Source organism: Daphnia pulicaria, chromosome 9 (assembly GCF_021234035.1).
Source record: "Daphnia pulicaria isolate SC F1-1A chromosome 9, SC_F0-13Bv2, whole genome shotgun sequence".
NCBI lineage: Eukaryota > Metazoa > Arthropoda > Branchiopoda > Diplostraca > Daphniidae > Daphnia > Daphnia pulicaria.
In genome coordinates, this window is record NC_060921.1 from 4,142,210 (window position 1) to 4,158,726 (window position 16,517).

A 16,517-nucleotide genomic window follows, 5' to 3' on the forward strand; every position below is an offset into this window, starting at 1 on the left:
CTATGCGTTTCATTTTTTTTTTCATTTTCAACAAAAATGAAATGTATAGAGCGTGGAATCATCCCCTCTGATTCAGCAGTTCCGCCTGTTGGATTATGAAAATATATTCGTTTAACATCATGGTAACAATGTCCTACGTGCAAAGTCTGTGGCGACTGATTTCGGTACACCTTGCTTACCCACTGTGATGGTAACGAGACAATTCAATGAGCATTTCATGGCAACATAATTTCCCCTCTTGTCAAATATATAAAAACAGTAAACTAGTCGTGTCAAGCTTTAAAAAATTAAACCTCAATTTTGTTTAGTAAAATATTAGGTTAGGATGTTTAAGTCTACATAGACAGATTTCAATAATGAAAGAAAATGTTCTATGCTATGAGAGATCTCAGGGCAAAGAATTACACTTAGTAGAAAATGAAGTCACCATTTTAGAAATGATATTACATTTCCCAAGCTGGAGCAGCAGGAAGTTCGACCACATCCAACAAAAACAATCTAATGATCCATTATAATATAAAGAAATTCCATCAAAAGAGATAAAAGAGAAATGCTTCAACACTAAATATACTTCAGATATTTTCGGATAGGGAATAATCACTTATTACTAACTATCATTAAAATCAAATCCCACTAAAATATTTAAAAACTTACTCGACGTTGTACGGAAACAAAGTAAACAATCAGAAAACAATTACCTAAAATGAAACATTAAAAACATTAAATGCGAGAAAAAAGAATAGCTAATGCAATTTTTTTTAAATTTAATTCAGTAATGAACGAAAGGAGTAATTTCATGACAGCATCGAAGTATCTCAAAACTCTAGCCTAGGTTCTCATCATATGAAACGTGTTCGCTATATTGTAATGAACTCACCACCAATCAAATCTGACGACTGACAAAGCCAGAGATGCACATCAAATCACCTAGAAAATTATAAAATATTGGTAACTGAAAAAGCCCTATTCAAAATATCCCTCCGATAAATTATCAGAGTTAAAGATTATAATCTTGAATTCAGGTGACACACAGATGACTAAACACATAAGTAGAAAAACACCCAAAACAGAATACTCACTGAAGATAATGATAGCACCTTCTTCTGACCCGAGTTCAGCAAAAAAAAACCTAGAAGTATGGAACTAGGTTAAATTACAGACAAAGAACTTGGCAAATGCAATAATTGTAGGAGGTTTATTCCAGGACGGCATGGAATAGGCGCCATTACAGTCCAACGATGCAAACACTTCCAGTGTTAAAGTAATGTAGGCACTAGTCGACCAGCACGTGTATAGGACAACGACTGGAGATACCGCGCGCCATCAGTTGTAACACAAATTTCGACTTACGCCTTGTCCCAAGAATACGAATGACAGCCCAAGAAACTTCACCCCTATACCACGACTGCCACATACCCCATCCCTATCAAAATGTTATCAGATTTATTCTTATACTGCCAACATAGTTGCTAACAATATTACACACATTTGAAGAATAATGTCCCTCTTAGCCAAGCAACCAATCAAAGAAGGAAGAGAGGTCTCAGGGCAAGGGGTTACACCTGGTAGAAAATGAACCCACCATTACTGAAGAAAAGTTACATCTCCCAAGCTGGAGCAGGAGGAAGCTCAACCACATCCAACAAACGAAGCAATCTGATGGTAGCTGAATTGAAATACAATAAAAATCTATCAAAAGAGATCAAAGAAATGCAATGCTTCAGCATGGAAGTTTAACCTCAGTAAAACGTTAAATATACCTCACATGTTTTCAGATGGGGAAAGAAGACATAAATTACGTAACTCATCACTATAACCTACTACACCACTTCAACTGTAAAATAAATAAATAATTACCATGTCCACCATCCAGGAGTTGCAGCCGTATAAGGTTGCTCCACTGTTCCATGGAGCAATTTGAGCTGTAGAACAACATTCTGGCTTTAATTAAGAAAAATTAAAAAGTATTGAATGCAAGTCCAGCTGATGTATCTGGTTTTTAAGACATCAATGAACATATCACAACCAGAGATGTGAACTAAACCAGAACGATACCATACTCAGAAGATCAACTCATCTTATCATCGACAACTACCACAGTTCAATTTTGCACTTAGCATCCAACTTCCTGTTTGAATAGAGAAAATGCAGAGTTAGCGCTAATTTATAAAACACTTTTATAAAGCACACACATGGGTTTCATCAGATAATCCATTCATCAAAATTATCAGAGACTCTAGTTCGGTTTAAATGGATATATCATCATGCACAGAAAAACCGAACATTCAGCTTTTTACCATATCTTTTTACTAAGCAGTTAAGTTAAAAAGTATTTAATACATTACCATTTCCATTCTCCATATTTCATGTTCCTTACTAAGAGAAAGTACTAGTGGTACTACTACTACATTCACTCATTGCTTGTTGCACGTGACTGTCATCATGGATTGTTGGACGTGCAGACGAAGAGAAGACTTCCTTTAGAGTTTAGACTTTAGTTATCCTCAAGCCTCAAGGCATGTTTCTGTTACAGTGTTACCCCCTATTTGTTTAAGGGATGATTTTCTTTTTCGATTTGAAATTAAATTCCCTTTACAAAAATCTTGGAGAATAAAACAATTCACGTTCGAATTAATATTTTGAACGAAAAAATTATTCTTCAACAACAAAAATAGCGGTTGCCGGTTTGTTTAGTAGCGGCCAAGAGCCACCTAACGGCAAATATTAAAACCTCGTCAATTAGCCATCTAGTGAGTGTAACACAGTATTCTGACAAAGGTTGTCTGTTTTGTTTCGCTGATAAGTGATCGTGAATAAAAACGTCGTAGCATTGCTTTTTTGTAAAGAAAACTTACACAAATTGTCGAGTTTTTCGAGAGGAGTGAATTAAAAGTCTTAAGGCGAAATGGAGAACTCCTCTAGCAGCTGTGGATCAGCGACGTCTAACAGCTTGGATCGCCTTAAAATGCTTTATCCTTTCGTTAATGAAGAGGACACGCCACTGCCTCGCTGTTGGAGTTCTAAAGATAAATACAATTTCATTGGCCTGTCACAAAATAATCTTAGAGTTCATTATAAAGGTAGTTCTGAAAGAATGTCTAAATTTAAAGCATTTATTGGTGTATTTTGAGATAAATAAGACTTTTCTTATCCATGTTAGGTTACGGAAAAACACACAAAGATGCTGCAAGTGTAAGAGCTACTCATCCTATTCCATCAGCATGTGGTCTGTATTATTTTGAAGTAAAAATTGTCAGCAAAGGACGAGATGGGTATGCATTAGATGTATTAATAGTAAAAAAATTTTCTCATTTTCATCTCCTCTTGGTTTTGTGTAGGTATATGGGAATTGGTCTGTCAGCTCAAGGAGTTAACATGAATCGGTTACCTGGCTGGGATAAACATTCTTATGGTTATCATGGTGATGATGGTCACTCGTTTTGCTCATCTGGTTCTGGTCAACCTTATGGACCAACTTTCACAACAAACGACGTCATCGGCTGTGGAGTCAATCTCATCGATAACACTTGCTTTTACACAAAGAATGGACACAATCTTGGAACGGCCTTTGCCGACTTGCCTTCAAACCTGTACCCCACCGTTGGATTACAGACTCCAGGAGAAATTGTAGACACCAACTTTGGTCAGTCTCCCTTTGTATATGACATCGAAGATGATATGAGAGAACTCAGGGCGCGTGTTGCATCCACCATTCTTAATTACCCCATTCCCGACAAACAAGGTCATTGGGAAGCTTCATTACAAAGGTAGATATACAGTTAGTGTTCAATTTCTTTGTTCAATTTTCTCAATGTTTAATTATTCTTTTTTCAGAATGATAGCCACATATTTAGTACATCATGGTTATTGTTCAACGGCTGAAGCGTTTGCACGATCCACCGGTCAAGAGTTCGGTGAAGAAGTAGCTTCAATAAAAAATAGGCAACGTAAGTAACTCGTGTTTTATGAATATGAACTATAACAATTCTAACATTTCTCCATTTCTCACAGGAATCCAACGTCTGGTGTTGAGTGGAAGGATGGGCGAAGCAATTGAGACTACACAGACTTTGTATCCGACCCTTCTTGATTCTCGTCCCAACTTGTTGTTTTTGTTGAAAGTTCGGCAGTTCATTGAAATGGTTGGCGGGTCGGATTCAGAAGTTCGTTCAACAACCAACAGAAGTCCGAAATCACAAAATTCTGGTAGTCCAAGCATGAGCCCAAATTATGGTGGATTCGGAACTTCACAGGGGTACCTGAATAAAATGAATATGTTTATATATTATTCACTTAATCGAATTCATTTGTATTTATTTCATTCAGAGCTCACTCCAGTTTAAGGTCTCGTTCGAGATCACGAAGCTCGAGTCCCGGTCATTCTTCAGTACAAACATCAGTTATTCAATCCACTAAAGCTTTTTCTCAACATCTCAATGGGTCATCTGCAACTGCTGCGTCATCAGATATGCAGGAAGAAACGGATAATGACGTGGAAATGAATGGAGCCTCACAGAACGGTTCACATTCTGGTACTGGGGAGACACTGGTAGATCCTGGCGTAAAAGAAGACAGCATCCTTGAAATGGGTATTTATTAATATATTTCGTACAACATTATAAATTCTTAATTTCCCGTTCAATTCTGCAATAGAAGTTGATGTCGCAGGTCCCAGCAATTGCACACGACGCCAATTATGTGGTGGCAACCAGGCAGCGATGGAGAGGACACTTGACTTCGGCAAAGAGTTGCAAACCCTTAGTGTCACTCTTCGAAGACAACACGGAAAGAACGATGCCAATAAAAAGATGTTAAGGGTTAGTTAAGTTGCTTGTGTATTTAAATATATAGTTTTTTAATGTATGATTTCTATTTTATTTATGATTTTTAGGATGCCTTTAGCTTATTGGCGTATGCCGATCCTTGGAAAAGCCCAGTTAGCGAACAGCTTGACCCCGTCCAGCGAGAACCCGTTTGTGCTGCTCTCAACTCAGCCATAATGGAGTCTCATCACTTACCCAGAAGGCCCCCCATGGAGCTGGCCATTGGACATGCCAGAGAACTTTTGCGACTCATGGCCCAGAACGGTCTCGGCTCGTGCGCCTTTGCTAATATTGATCATCTATTGCAACCTTAGTTAATAATTTCATTCGGCCAAGAAATGTGCGAATGCGAACTGTGTTGTCTGATGTTTATTTTTGCGTTTTTTTTTTTCTGTCCTGCTGTTTCCCTCTTAACTGTGAATCCCAATCAACCAAACAAACTAAAAAATAACACTATATAAAAAAAAGCTACAAAGTTTCTTTGTATACCCACATTACACATTTGGGCTGATTCATTCATTTCTGTTACACATTGGGTGGTAGATTCGTGTGTTTGAATCTGATGGTCTTCTCTCTCATCTCTCACTTTTGTTTATTTTGTATCGTTTCTGGCAGACATTGCCGGTGTGCAAATGTCTTTAAAAGTGTGTAGTACATTGACAACTAAAGAGTACACTGATCACGAAGAATTCGAACCATGTTGTCATTGAGTTCTGCTGAAGATATTAAAATTCTTATCAAGGAATAGATAAATGTAACTTTTAAAATAAAAAATTTTGACGGTTTCTTTTTTCTTTAACTGCATTTTTTCACACGGGACAGGAGGAGTCAGCCAGAACTCTCATAAGTCAAAAGCAGAGTAGGCGGTGCATGGGCGGTGCGTCGTGCGTGCAAGGTAAAAAGAGATTTAAAGGTAGCTGGCAGCGTTGTATTGTGTATACGTCACTTTGATTCTGGCTCCTCGTCTACATTCGGCTTTTCACACGTCACTTTTTAGCTGCGCGTGTTTCTTTTACGTTAAAGCAACTGACAGAAACTGCGAACAAGTGTCATATCTTTTAAGGACAAGATTCGAAACGTTTTAAGTAATCCTTCAAGAAAATGGCCGAGCCTGTCGCCGAAGAAGTGCAAGAAAGCGTGAATGCATCCGCTAATACTACGGCTCGAGTGCCGAGTACACCGGAGGGAATGGCTATCGCATATGGAAGTTTAGTTATTATGGCACTCGTACCAATTTTGATTGGTGCTTTTCGTTCCGTTCGGCATCACAAAGAACAAAAGGTATAGTCAAACAGTTCCAAATAAATTCAAGTTATTGTCATCCCTAATCATATATTTCATAGTTTCTGTAACTTTAGCAGTTTTGTGTCAGGGGCTGGTGAAACATGTACTAATATTGTTCGTCTTTTTCAAGGAATCTGGGGAGAAACCTGACACAATGACTCAGAAAGATGCTGCCATGTTTCCCATAATCGCTAGTTGTGCGTTATTTGGACTTTATATTTTCTTCCAGGTGAGATTGGTTAAAAGACTTTAATCTGAAACAGCAAATCATACTAAATTTCCATTGCAGATCATATCAAAAGACTACATAAACTATCTCCTCACAGGCTACTTCTTCTTCCTGGGTATTTTGGCCCTGACACACCTGTTGAGTCCTGTTGTGTCTAAATTGATCCCAGCCTCAGTCCCAAACATTCCTTTTCACTTGCAGTTGGTCAAAGGCAAAGCACCTCAGGCTGAAGATCTATTAAACTATGAATTCACTTCACATGATCTAGTTTGCATGGGACTTTGCTCAGGAATTGGAGTTTGGTACCTTCTGAAAAAGGTACAAAGAAGCATACTTAAAAATCAGCTCAGATAAATAATATATCTATTGGGAGCACAGCATTGGATTGCCAATAATTTGCTAGGATTTGCCTTTGCCGTAAATGGAATTGAACTTCTACATTTGAACAATGTTGTTACTGGATGCATCCTTCTTGGAGGTCTTTTCTTCTATGACATCTTCTGGGTATTTGGTACCAATGTCATGGTAACTGTTGCCAAATCCTTTGAGGCTCCTATTAAATGTAATTATATTTTTATTTTTCCTTGATGTTTCTTGATTTCTTTGTCTCACACATACTATTTTAATTTTTAGTGGTCTTCCCTCAAGACTTACTTGAGAAAGGATTGGATGCCAACAATTTTGCCATGCTTGGTCTGGGTGACATTGTTATTCCAGGAATATTTATTGCCCTTCTGCTTCGTTTTGACAACAGGTGTTTTTCATCAACAAACAATAATATGTAGATGGCAGAAAATGATCTCCTCTTTCTTATCAATCTAGTTTGAAGAGGAAAACCAACTTCTATTTCAATGCCACTTTCTTTGCTTACTTCATGGGATTGGTGGCCACAATTCTAGTGATGCACCTTTACCGTCATGCCCAGCCTGCACTACTCTACCTTGTCCCTGCTTGTTTGGGAACACCTTTATTCTTGGCATTAGTTAGAGGAGACATCAAGACCTTGTTCAAGTAAGTGCATTTGTTTTATGAGATAGAACAAAAATATTGATTGTTAACATTTTTAGGTATGAAGATCATCCGGCTGAAGCACTAGAGAACAAGGTTGAAGTTAAAAAGAATGAGTGAGTCTTGTATGAAAGAAAAGATAACCCATTATCATGAACGCACCAGAATCTTTCTTACAAGCACTCATTGGTTTATATAATTATGATTTTTTTCATGGTGTTTGTTTTGTGTGTTTAATGTAGCCAATTAACTTGAGCTACCTGACAATAGGAAAACAATTGTCTGTTGACTGTATTCCACACTCTTAATGTGTATAACAACCATCACTGTATACCAACACGATACATAGATAAAGAGATTTTATGCCAATAGAGTTATGTCCATCTGGAATACATTGGTTGATTGGTATAATCGTAATGTTATTGTACTTCAAACTGATGAAAAGAAACAGAAAAAAGTTGCAGATTATTAGCCATTGTAGATCAGCTGTTGGCCATGCGAACTCTGGGAAATATTTCCCGCCATGCCTTGAGGCGAGCCACTGGGGTTCTGCAACCATATTTTGTTTATCAAATCCCGCCTCCTATGCAGTCGTTGATTTAAAAGACGTTGCTTTAACCAATTTTCTCCGCCTAGTGGACTATTCCCACAACTCCACTACCCGCCTTTTTTAACTTTTCCCCATTTTTCTCTTGACTGCCAAGGTGTCTAGTCGCTGACAGTCTTGCTCTGAACGTAATTCGTGTCTCCAAAAGTTTTTAAGTGCTTTTTTTCTCATCTTTTTGGTAAGCAGTTGTTCCATCTTCATTATACACAGTAAATAACAATAACACTATGTGTATGAAATTGAAATTACAGAGGATGTCAAACAAATTTTCCACATTTCCCTACAAACTTTGGCAACTGATGAATGAGTGCACTGATGGTGCAATCAGGTAGACGTTTAATTAAATAACGAAGAGTTCGTTCAATCACACGTGTTTTTATCGTAGATGGAATGATACTGGAGAAAGCATCGTTATAGACAAGACAAAATTTTGCGACAGCACCTGTGTAGGGAGAATTTTCAAACCTATCCAGTGGAGCAGTTTTGTTCGCCAGCTCAATATGTACGGATTTCGCAAAACTGCCAGCATTCACCAACACAGCCAAGAACCGTGTGTATGCGAATGTCACCTTACTACTTCTATTTCCTACACCCACGAGCATTTTCGTCCGTGTAACTATGGTTCCTTAACTTTAGTCACACGTTCTCGCCAAAAAAGCAAATCTGGCTATTTAAATACCGTCGCAGAGAACGCTAATGTAGGTTTCTTGTTACAAACTTTAAAGTATGACAGCATATATTCTATATTTCTTTAGGATATCAATGGCAATGCACCACAATCCCTACCGCTGTCGATTGAACATCTCGAGAACGAATCAAAGGGACTAAGAAATTGGAATGAAGCGACAGTGCCTACTGACATGCTGAAAAGGTCGGAATTCAATCGAGACGTGCCTGAGACTGACGTAAGAGTTTAGCGTTTATTGAGTCTAATTATGCATTTGTTATTGAGCGAACTTGAAATGAATGGTACTTTTTTCATTATAGGAGCAAAACAGTGCCTACTCGATTGACCTAAGTGTTGACATTGATCATAGTGAACTTCGCTTTTATCGGGTTGAATCGCCAATGGATGCGACAAGTTGCAAAGAAATGCCGTCTTCAAGCGAGATATATTGCCAAGTTCGGAATATTAGTGAGCTACTTCCTAAGAACGAGATGGACAGTCCATATCTATATTTCTCTCAATCCGATGATACCGGTAATCTCACTGACCTGTTACAGCCGATACCAAAAGTTGAAATTCCCGCCGATGATGGTTTCGAGTCGATGGAGGTTGATGTGGAAATTGAATTCTTGGATTGTTACGACAGTATCATCAATGATACTAAAAACTAGTGACAATCTATATCCGTGTTGTATTTTACCGTTTATAGTAACAGTTTTACCTTTCGTTTTCCTTAAAAAAACACAGCTATTTTATTGTAGAAGGTAGTATATTTTATTATACTCTAAAGAACACTTTTTTATTTTAATAAACTGATATACTTTATTCCCATTGATATATTGTTACCAATAAGAACAGTAATTCTTTTTACCTACATTTTTTTACTTAAGCTAAAACAAAAGATGGCAAAGAACCGCATTCAAGCGAAGGAAATTTCTCTTGTATTTGTTAATAGCAACTTAAAAGTACACTGAAAAAGCAATAGACGATCATTTAACAAAGATTATAGCATAGTACGCAGTTTCGTAGCTAGCTAAAAAGCGGTGAGATAATTTGGCAACTGATTACAAAATTAAACTACAGCTAGATTTATCTAAAGATTGCTGCAAGTGAAAATTCAAGGCACGCAGAATAAACAAAGAAATTAAGTTTATCGAGTAAAACATGGGAAAAATCGACGACTTAAGAAATAAAGCACAAATAAGTGGAATGTTGAAAGGCACTTGATTGGTTTCAATCATTTACGTTTGAGAACAAAATTAAGCATTTAGCAGCTGTTTTAAAGTGGCACTTGAACAGCAGTCTTTTGGTAAACGGCTACGTAAATCTGAAATATGGGCAAGCTGCGGATTGTGAGATATCAATAGTTGACATACATCTGTACGATTAGCTAACGCTGCTCTATGAAGTGGAGTACACCCATCAGAATCCTGTAATCCAGCATCTGCTCCATTCTGCAACAGAAATTTCACCACTAATAAATGTCCTTGTTGGCAGGCGCGATGAAGAGGTGAACTCTGATTATTCCGTGTAGAAAGATTAACATTAGCACCATGTGCTACTAAGTATTTTACAACTTCCAAGTGCCCAGCTCTTGAAGCATAGTGCAGAGAACTGTATCCTGATGTGTCAACTGCATCAGCATTCATCTTTTGCAGAAGCTTACTAAGGCGGTTCAAATCCCCATCAAGTGCTGTGGGAACAAGATACAGAACACAATGGGGTTTTAGTTGTTATTAATTGGGCAGAAGAATATAAACCAATTATTACCAGCAGACCACGGTCCTCTTTCAAAATCCATTTCTTCTAATGTTTGACTGGCAGATGCAGTGTGCTGGCAGTTGTGATGGGTGCATTGCTCCATGTTTTATCCTTTAATCAATCTCTGGGGCAGAATCACTCCTATAATTAAATTGATTTAAAGTTAAGATTATTTCACATAGATAATTTGGTCAAAACTTTACTCTTCTTCATCAGATGGCTCAGGGCAAGGTTCTGGAAAATCTTTACGCATAGTCCACACACAACTATCTGGATTCACATGAAATGAGCTTATGACTCTGTATCCTAACACTTCTAATGCATTTAAAAGCACGACTGGGTGATGACGAAATGAAACTGTGTGCACATCACTCCCTTGTTCATAGGTAAACCTTTTCAAATCTTCCAAATCACAGGCTAAACAAAACAATATTTGTTGATTAAAATGTTTAAATTTATTATGTTAATTGAATCAATAAAATACCTTTTAATCCAGAAATTCCTACTCTCCATCCTGGAGGGATTGACGGTTGTCCAGCTACGCCGTTTTTGTTAGGGTTCAAATTTCCAGATACAATAACATAAGGCATTCGTCTTCTTCGTGAAAACCGAAGTTTTTTAAATCAACAGTAAATTTCTCTGGTGCAGTAAACTTTACAATAGGTGAAACACGAAAGAAATTTGAAACTGAACTGAAAGAAAACTTTGTCTTTTTCTTGGCTTGACACTTTGTCGTTTGTTGTCAGCAAGCAGTTGTTTCAAAATGGCGGAAACAACTGACGAACGAAATGCGTTGTCTCATTTGAAAGAATCAATCAGGTAGAAAGATCGAATGAAGATAACGATAACCGTTGACCCAGTTGAAGAATGATAATGTCAAGTGAATTGCATTTTTTAATTATTGAAAAAAATCTGTATTATCAATGCTTGAAAATTCCTAATTTTAGGAATCTTTCTCCGGAAATAAACCGAAATACCACCCGGACTGCAGATGGGGAAAGGAACACGGTACTGGAGTGTCCTAAATTTAAATTTGGAAATACGGAAGCAAGGTGAAGTGATAATCTGTTCGCGGAATCAACAGAAATAGATTTAAAGGTAGAAAACTAATTTGCCTCTTAAACATTCATTTGAAAGTCGCGGTCGTTTGATGAAACTTTCGAAGGTCCGATGCGTCAAGCATAAGCTTCTTACGATCATTTTTTTTTATTTAATCAATTATAAATATTTTAAGTTTTGTTTTTTAAATTGCCTCTTTTTTGTATTTATCTTCAATGAAATATCGAATGCTAATTTTGAAAGAATCATCCTCGAAAAATTCGATTCTAAATTTGTTTTCGTTCTAAATAGGCCTAGCATATATTGGTAGAGGACTTTGCTGATGCAACTACATGTTTACGTTTACTCTTTTTGTTAGACAAATAATCGTGGCCTAAAAATATTGAGACTCCCAAGTCCTGGCGATTAAAAACATTGTTAGACCTATTTGAATATTTGAAATGAAAAACTGGTTATTTAAACTCCCTACCGTCCTATGTCAGATAAGATAATGAATCGAGTTTTTTATATCGTTACTACAAATTACAAATGAAACAGCCAATTAAAATTGTTTTCAAGTAAGTAGCGCCATCCTGTGAATCAATTCTGAAAGAACTCGTTGAAAAAAAGGGAGGGGCCTACCGCTAAGCGTAGCCGCTAAGAGTCGCATAGTTTGTTGCCTCCGGTCTATAGGTGAATGGATATTTCTTTTTCTTCTTTTATCGAACACAAGAAGACTGTCAAGAAGTCATTCCGTGCAGTCGGGTTTATTTTTTCGTGTCCGAATTGATTGAGAAGGAACTTGTCGGATTTCGTCATAATGAAACAACAACAGTGTCGACCAATTGTATTTGTTTTGGTGTAGGTGCTTCGGCTTCGTTTTTGTACTGGGTGTGTGTGTGTGAGTGAGTGGTGTTTCTGATAAAGAAGCACAGTTGACATTCTTGATTGTCGTAGACAGATAGTTGAACGGCAAAATGGGGAATTGTTTCAGTTCGGATCGTCGTTCAGTACCAAGGGTTGAAGAGCCACCCATTGGTGGTGGAGTGGGGGGCCAATTTCTGCCGACACAACCTCCTGTTCCCAGCCTCACACCCAGCCAAAATCACATTGATCAACCATTTCCACGTAATTTCTCCATTTGTGTTCCAAATATTGTCTTATTCTTTAAATGTGGAATTTTGTATTTACAGCAGGTCGAATCATCCCTGTGCCGTCACTTCCTGCTCCTCCAGACCTCCAAGATTCTCTGAGTTCAACAGCAAAGGTCTTTGTGGCATTGTACGATTATGATGCCAGGACTGATGAAGACCTTAGCTTCAAGAAAGGAGAACATCTTGAAATTATCAATGACACCCAGGGTGACTGGTGGTTGGCCCGTAGCAAAGCAACTAAACAGGAAGGCTACATCCCCTCCAATTATGTGGCAAAGCTCAAGTCTATTGAAGCTGAACCGTAAGTTTTGTCTATTTATTTTTTAAATTGTAAATGTATTCCAGTAAGACTAAGTTTTAAAAAAAAGAAAATAGTCAAAGAAAAAACAACAAAGAGAAACAAAACAGGAAAAAGAGGAATGTAAATTACCACCTGTATGTTCCTGTGTAAGATGCATGGCCTGGGGGGTTATTTACCTGCTCGGAGAAACAGGTAACAATGGCCTTTCCCATTCACCGGTTGAGGCCGTCTCAAGGACATTGGGGCAACACATTTGGGCGAGGAAATAGAGACACGAGTACCCATCCACGTTGAGTTTTCCCCTCAACGATGATCATATGTTGACAATATCTACACAATCTGAAATCGGAAACTCGAATACTATCTTGTAGGAACCAGTCCTCGGCTTAATCCAATCCCATAAAACAAGTCGATTTCAAGGCTGTAGTAGGAAATGAAGGGAATCGCTTCTGGGCTGATTGACTTGTCTGCGTTCTATTTCTAAAAGTGAACACTTGCTTTAGCAACTGGCCACCTAACATCTGTTAATCTAAGAAAATACTTATTTATTTTATTTTATAGGTGGTATTTCGGCAAAATTAAGCGCATCGAGGCTGAGAAAAAACTGCTACTTCCGGATAACGAGCATGGTGCCTTCCTCGTTCGTGATTCAGAGAGTCGCCGGAATGACTATTCATTATCGGGTACGTTTTCATATTTTTGTTGTCGTTATTTTTGTTCCCTGACTCTGGGCCGTAATCGATTTGAATGCCATTTCGGGATTGGTTCTTTCGCAATTCATGTTTACCATTCCCTTTTTTTTTTTTTCAAAACGAACGAGGCCGATGGCGTGTTACACAATTAACAGCGCTTGATTGAACACGTTTTCCCTTGAATTTTCCGTGGGCAGTACGTGCGTCTTTGTCAATTATTTCTTTCGCGGTCACCTTCTTTCTTTCTTTTTTTTCCTCTTTGGTATTGTCACGGTCACTTTGATTCTGTAACTTTAATGCTGGCAATTTGTTACCTAAATATCGGAATGATGCAGAAATAACTAGATGGCTTATTTCTGTAATTATCAAATCACTTGTGCAGTTCGCGATGGGGACACCGTCAAGCATTACCGAATCAGACAGCTGGACGAAGGAGGCTTTTTCATTTCCCGCCGAACAACGTTCCGAACATTACAAGAACTCGTGGAGCACTACAGTGCTGATGCTGATGGACTATGTGTCAACTTGCGCAAACCTTGTATCCAGGTAAGAAACATGTGTTATGTGCTTGTCGTAAATCCCATTCTCATTGCAATGTTTCTTCATCCTGCCAATTATAGATTGAAAAACCGGTGACGGCAGGAATGTCGTATAATACTCGCGACCAATGGGAGATCGACCGGACATCGCTCAAATTTGTGCGCAAATTGGGTCATGGACAATTCGGCGAAGTCTGGGAAGGACTTTGGAACAACACCACACCCGTCGCCATAAAAACGCTCAAGCCGGGTAATTCCGAACGGAAATTGTGCAACATTCCGAAACGATTCAGAGAACAGATTTTGATTGTCACGCTATGAATCTTGATTTCAGGAACAATGGACCCCAAGGATTTCTTGGCCGAAGCGCAGATTATGAAAAAGTTGCGACACTCCAAGTTGATCCAACTTTACGCCGTTTGCACGGCCGAGGAACCGATTTACATTATCACTGAACTCATGAAAAATGGTAGTTTACTGGAATTCCTCCAGGGTAAAGGACGTAACCTGAAACTAGCACAACTAATTGACATGGCCGCACAAATTGCTTCTGGCATGGCCTACCTCGAGTCGCAGAACTACATTCATCGTGATTTGGCCGCTCGCAACGTTTTAGTTGGAGAGAATAACATCGTCAAAATTGCCGATTTCGGTTTGGCGCGTATTATCAAGGAAGACGAGTACGAAGCTCGTGTGGGCGCTCGGTTCCCCATCAAGTGGACCGCACCTGAAGCAGCCAACTACAGCAAGTTCTCTATCAAGTCAGACGTCTGGTCTTTCGGAATCCTTCTTACTGAACTCATTACTTACGGACGCATTCCCTATCCTGGTGAGTCGAGTCAATTTGGTTGAACTCATTTTTCCAGTTTGCTAATCAATCAACATTTCGGCTAGGTATGACCAATGCTGAGGTGCTCCACCAGGTTGAGCACGGGTACAGGATGCCGGCACCTCCTAGTTGCCCACCTGCTCTCTATGAAATTATGTTGGAAACATGGCACAAAGACCCTATGAAACGGCCTACATTCGAGACGCTTCAATGGAAACTAGAGGACTTTTTTACCATTGAAGGGTCTGAATACAAAGAAGCCGCTGTTGCCTACTAGATCCGCTGCGGTTCCCTATTGAGCCAAAAGACTGGTGAACGATTAACCCACTCAATGTCATACACCCACAACACGTACTACACAAACAGCAATCGCGCACACTAGTTCTCCTTTTGTCTTGATTGACTTGGACTGCCTCTTAAAAAAACAACAAGGTTCAATGAAGAAAAGAAAAACGCAACGGTGCTCAGGCGTGTCTATTATTATTATTAATGGCATTACTTAAGAACTACTCCCCATATCCCAAGTAATATTTGATACCGTGTAAACCGCAACACACAATCACATTTTATTTTTATCTGGTTGGGATTTTTAGAAATGAAAAAAAGAGTGCATTCAAAATAATCAGTATTTGATTATGTTCTCCCTTTTTCTTTTCTGTTTCTTTGCTCGTCAGTTTATTTAGCTTGGTTTGGCTCATTTTAGCCTAACCGTTATGTACATTTCCATCCCGAGCATCCAATTGCTGTTGATGTGTATGTGGATGTGTGCGCTTCCACCCGATGTTTATCGTCACAGTTCTTTCTCTTTTTTTTATGATTTAAATTGCCCTCGTCTCCTTATTATGATTTTTTTTTTTGTTTCCCGTCAGTATCTCGTCTTCATTCGAACTTTACAGTCGTCTAGACTTTGTGTTTTCATCATTATCCCCTCTTGAATCCTTGATTTCCAGGAACAATTGGACAATAAAGCACTTGTTTTTTCTTTTAAATTGCAGCCGTTGTCATTGTGCGCCAAAGTAGAATTCGGCCGTGGAACGAACCAAAGAGCTTACAACATGGTATTCATTCTGTCCTTAATTATGTCCTTAGAAACAGTAGGGGAAAGAAAAAACGGGGCGTTTGTGGTTGCGTCGACACCGATTGTAGTAGATTTATTGTGAGCAAAGTTTTTATTTTCACCTTGGAACAATCGAAATCAGGACGCAATAATTTGATCAGGAATTGGAATGGTTGTGTGTGTCCAAATACTGGAAATTCGAACGTAAACCAGTTGAGATAACGTCTTTAGATTGAATAGCAGATGAGTCAAACTGACCGTTGACTTTCTGGTTTACGATTCCATACAAGTCCGTAAAACATTATCGCTTCTGCTGGTTTTTGAACTCATGAGCAGTGGGAGGAGTCGAGTTTACAATTGTCATTGACCTGAGAACAAAAAGAGGAAAGATGGGCTTCGTTGTGGGATTTTGTCGTGACGCTGGGGCCGGTTCTTTTAGGAAAATTAATAAATAAAGAAGCAGTGCCATCTAATATTCGTGAACTGAAATGCCGTTGGTTTTAGGATTTGTCAAAATATTATTTCAAA

General features: G+C 38.5%; 7 protein-coding genes across 8 annotated transcripts in view; 4 read left to right on the forward strand and 3 right to left on the reverse strand.

Moving 5' to 3' along the window:
• Positions 1-16,517, reverse strand: part of LOC124313083 (dipeptidase 1-like) — a 1,013,891-nt gene that overhangs the window by 814,836 nt on the left and 182,538 nt on the right. The window lies entirely within an intron of this gene.
• Positions 2,761-5,512, forward strand: LOC124312976 (ran-binding protein 9-like). 2 transcript variants are annotated; one of them, XM_046777602.1, is made up of 8 exons: positions 2,761-3,080; positions 3,161-3,272; positions 3,339-3,767; positions 3,835-3,947; positions 4,012-4,255; positions 4,327-4,589; positions 4,654-4,817; positions 4,892-5,512. In XM_046777602.1, exons 1-8 carry the CDS (start codon positions 2,906-2,908, stop codon positions 5,135-5,137), a joined length of 1,746 nt encoding a protein of 581 aa, XP_046633558.1. In that variant the 5' UTR covers positions 2,761-2,905; the 3' UTR covers positions 5,138-5,512. The 2 variants fall into 2 exon arrangements, with proteins under 2 accessions (XP_046633558.1, XP_046633559.1); XM_046777603.1 differs by having other exon boundaries at positions 4,657-4,817.
• On the forward strand, positions 5,764-7,755 carry LOC124313191 (minor histocompatibility antigen H13-like). The gene is made up of 7 exons (XM_046777981.1): positions 5,764-6,104; positions 6,238-6,336; positions 6,397-6,654; positions 6,715-6,898; positions 6,970-7,090; positions 7,159-7,347; positions 7,404-7,755. The coding sequence occupies exons 1-7, from the start codon at positions 5,925-5,927 to the stop codon at positions 7,462-7,464; spliced, it is 1,092 nt and encodes a 363-aa protein (XP_046633937.1). The 5' UTR covers positions 5,764-5,924; the 3' UTR covers positions 7,465-7,755.
• On the forward strand, positions 7,849-9,443 carry LOC124313250 (heat shock factor protein-like). Its single transcript, XM_046778078.1, has 5 exons — positions 7,849-8,129; positions 8,203-8,279; positions 8,337-8,649; positions 8,707-8,856; positions 8,939-9,443. Exons 2-5 carry the CDS (start codon positions 8,206-8,208, stop codon positions 9,287-9,289), a joined length of 888 nt encoding a protein of 295 aa, XP_046634034.1. The 5' UTR covers positions 7,849-8,129; positions 8,203-8,205; the 3' UTR covers positions 9,290-9,443.
• LOC124313802 (ankyrin repeat domain-containing protein 39-like) lies at positions 9,898-10,482 on the reverse strand. Its single transcript, XM_046778610.1, has 4 exons — positions 10,389-10,482; positions 10,193-10,311; positions 9,995-10,135; positions 9,898-9,945 (listed from the first exon to the last, which is right to left on the reverse strand). The coding sequence occupies exons 1-4, from the start codon at positions 10,480-10,482 to the stop codon at positions 9,898-9,900; spliced, it is 402 nt and encodes a 133-aa protein (XP_046634566.1).
• On the reverse strand, positions 10,493-10,969 carry LOC124313803. The gene is made up of 3 exons (XM_046778611.1): positions 10,864-10,969; positions 10,583-10,796; positions 10,493-10,520 (listed from the first exon to the last, which is right to left on the reverse strand). Exons 1-3 carry the CDS (start codon positions 10,967-10,969, stop codon positions 10,493-10,495), a joined length of 348 nt encoding a protein of 115 aa, XP_046634567.1.
• LOC124313013 (tyrosine-protein kinase Src42A-like) lies at positions 12,076-15,921 on the forward strand. Its single transcript, XM_046777673.1, has 7 exons — positions 12,076-12,545; positions 12,611-12,872; positions 13,434-13,555; positions 13,947-14,110; positions 14,185-14,353; positions 14,438-14,932; positions 14,998-15,921. The coding sequence occupies exons 1-7, from the start codon at positions 12,395-12,397 to the stop codon at positions 15,207-15,209; spliced, it is 1,575 nt and encodes a 524-aa protein (XP_046633629.1). The 5' UTR covers positions 12,076-12,394; the 3' UTR covers positions 15,210-15,921.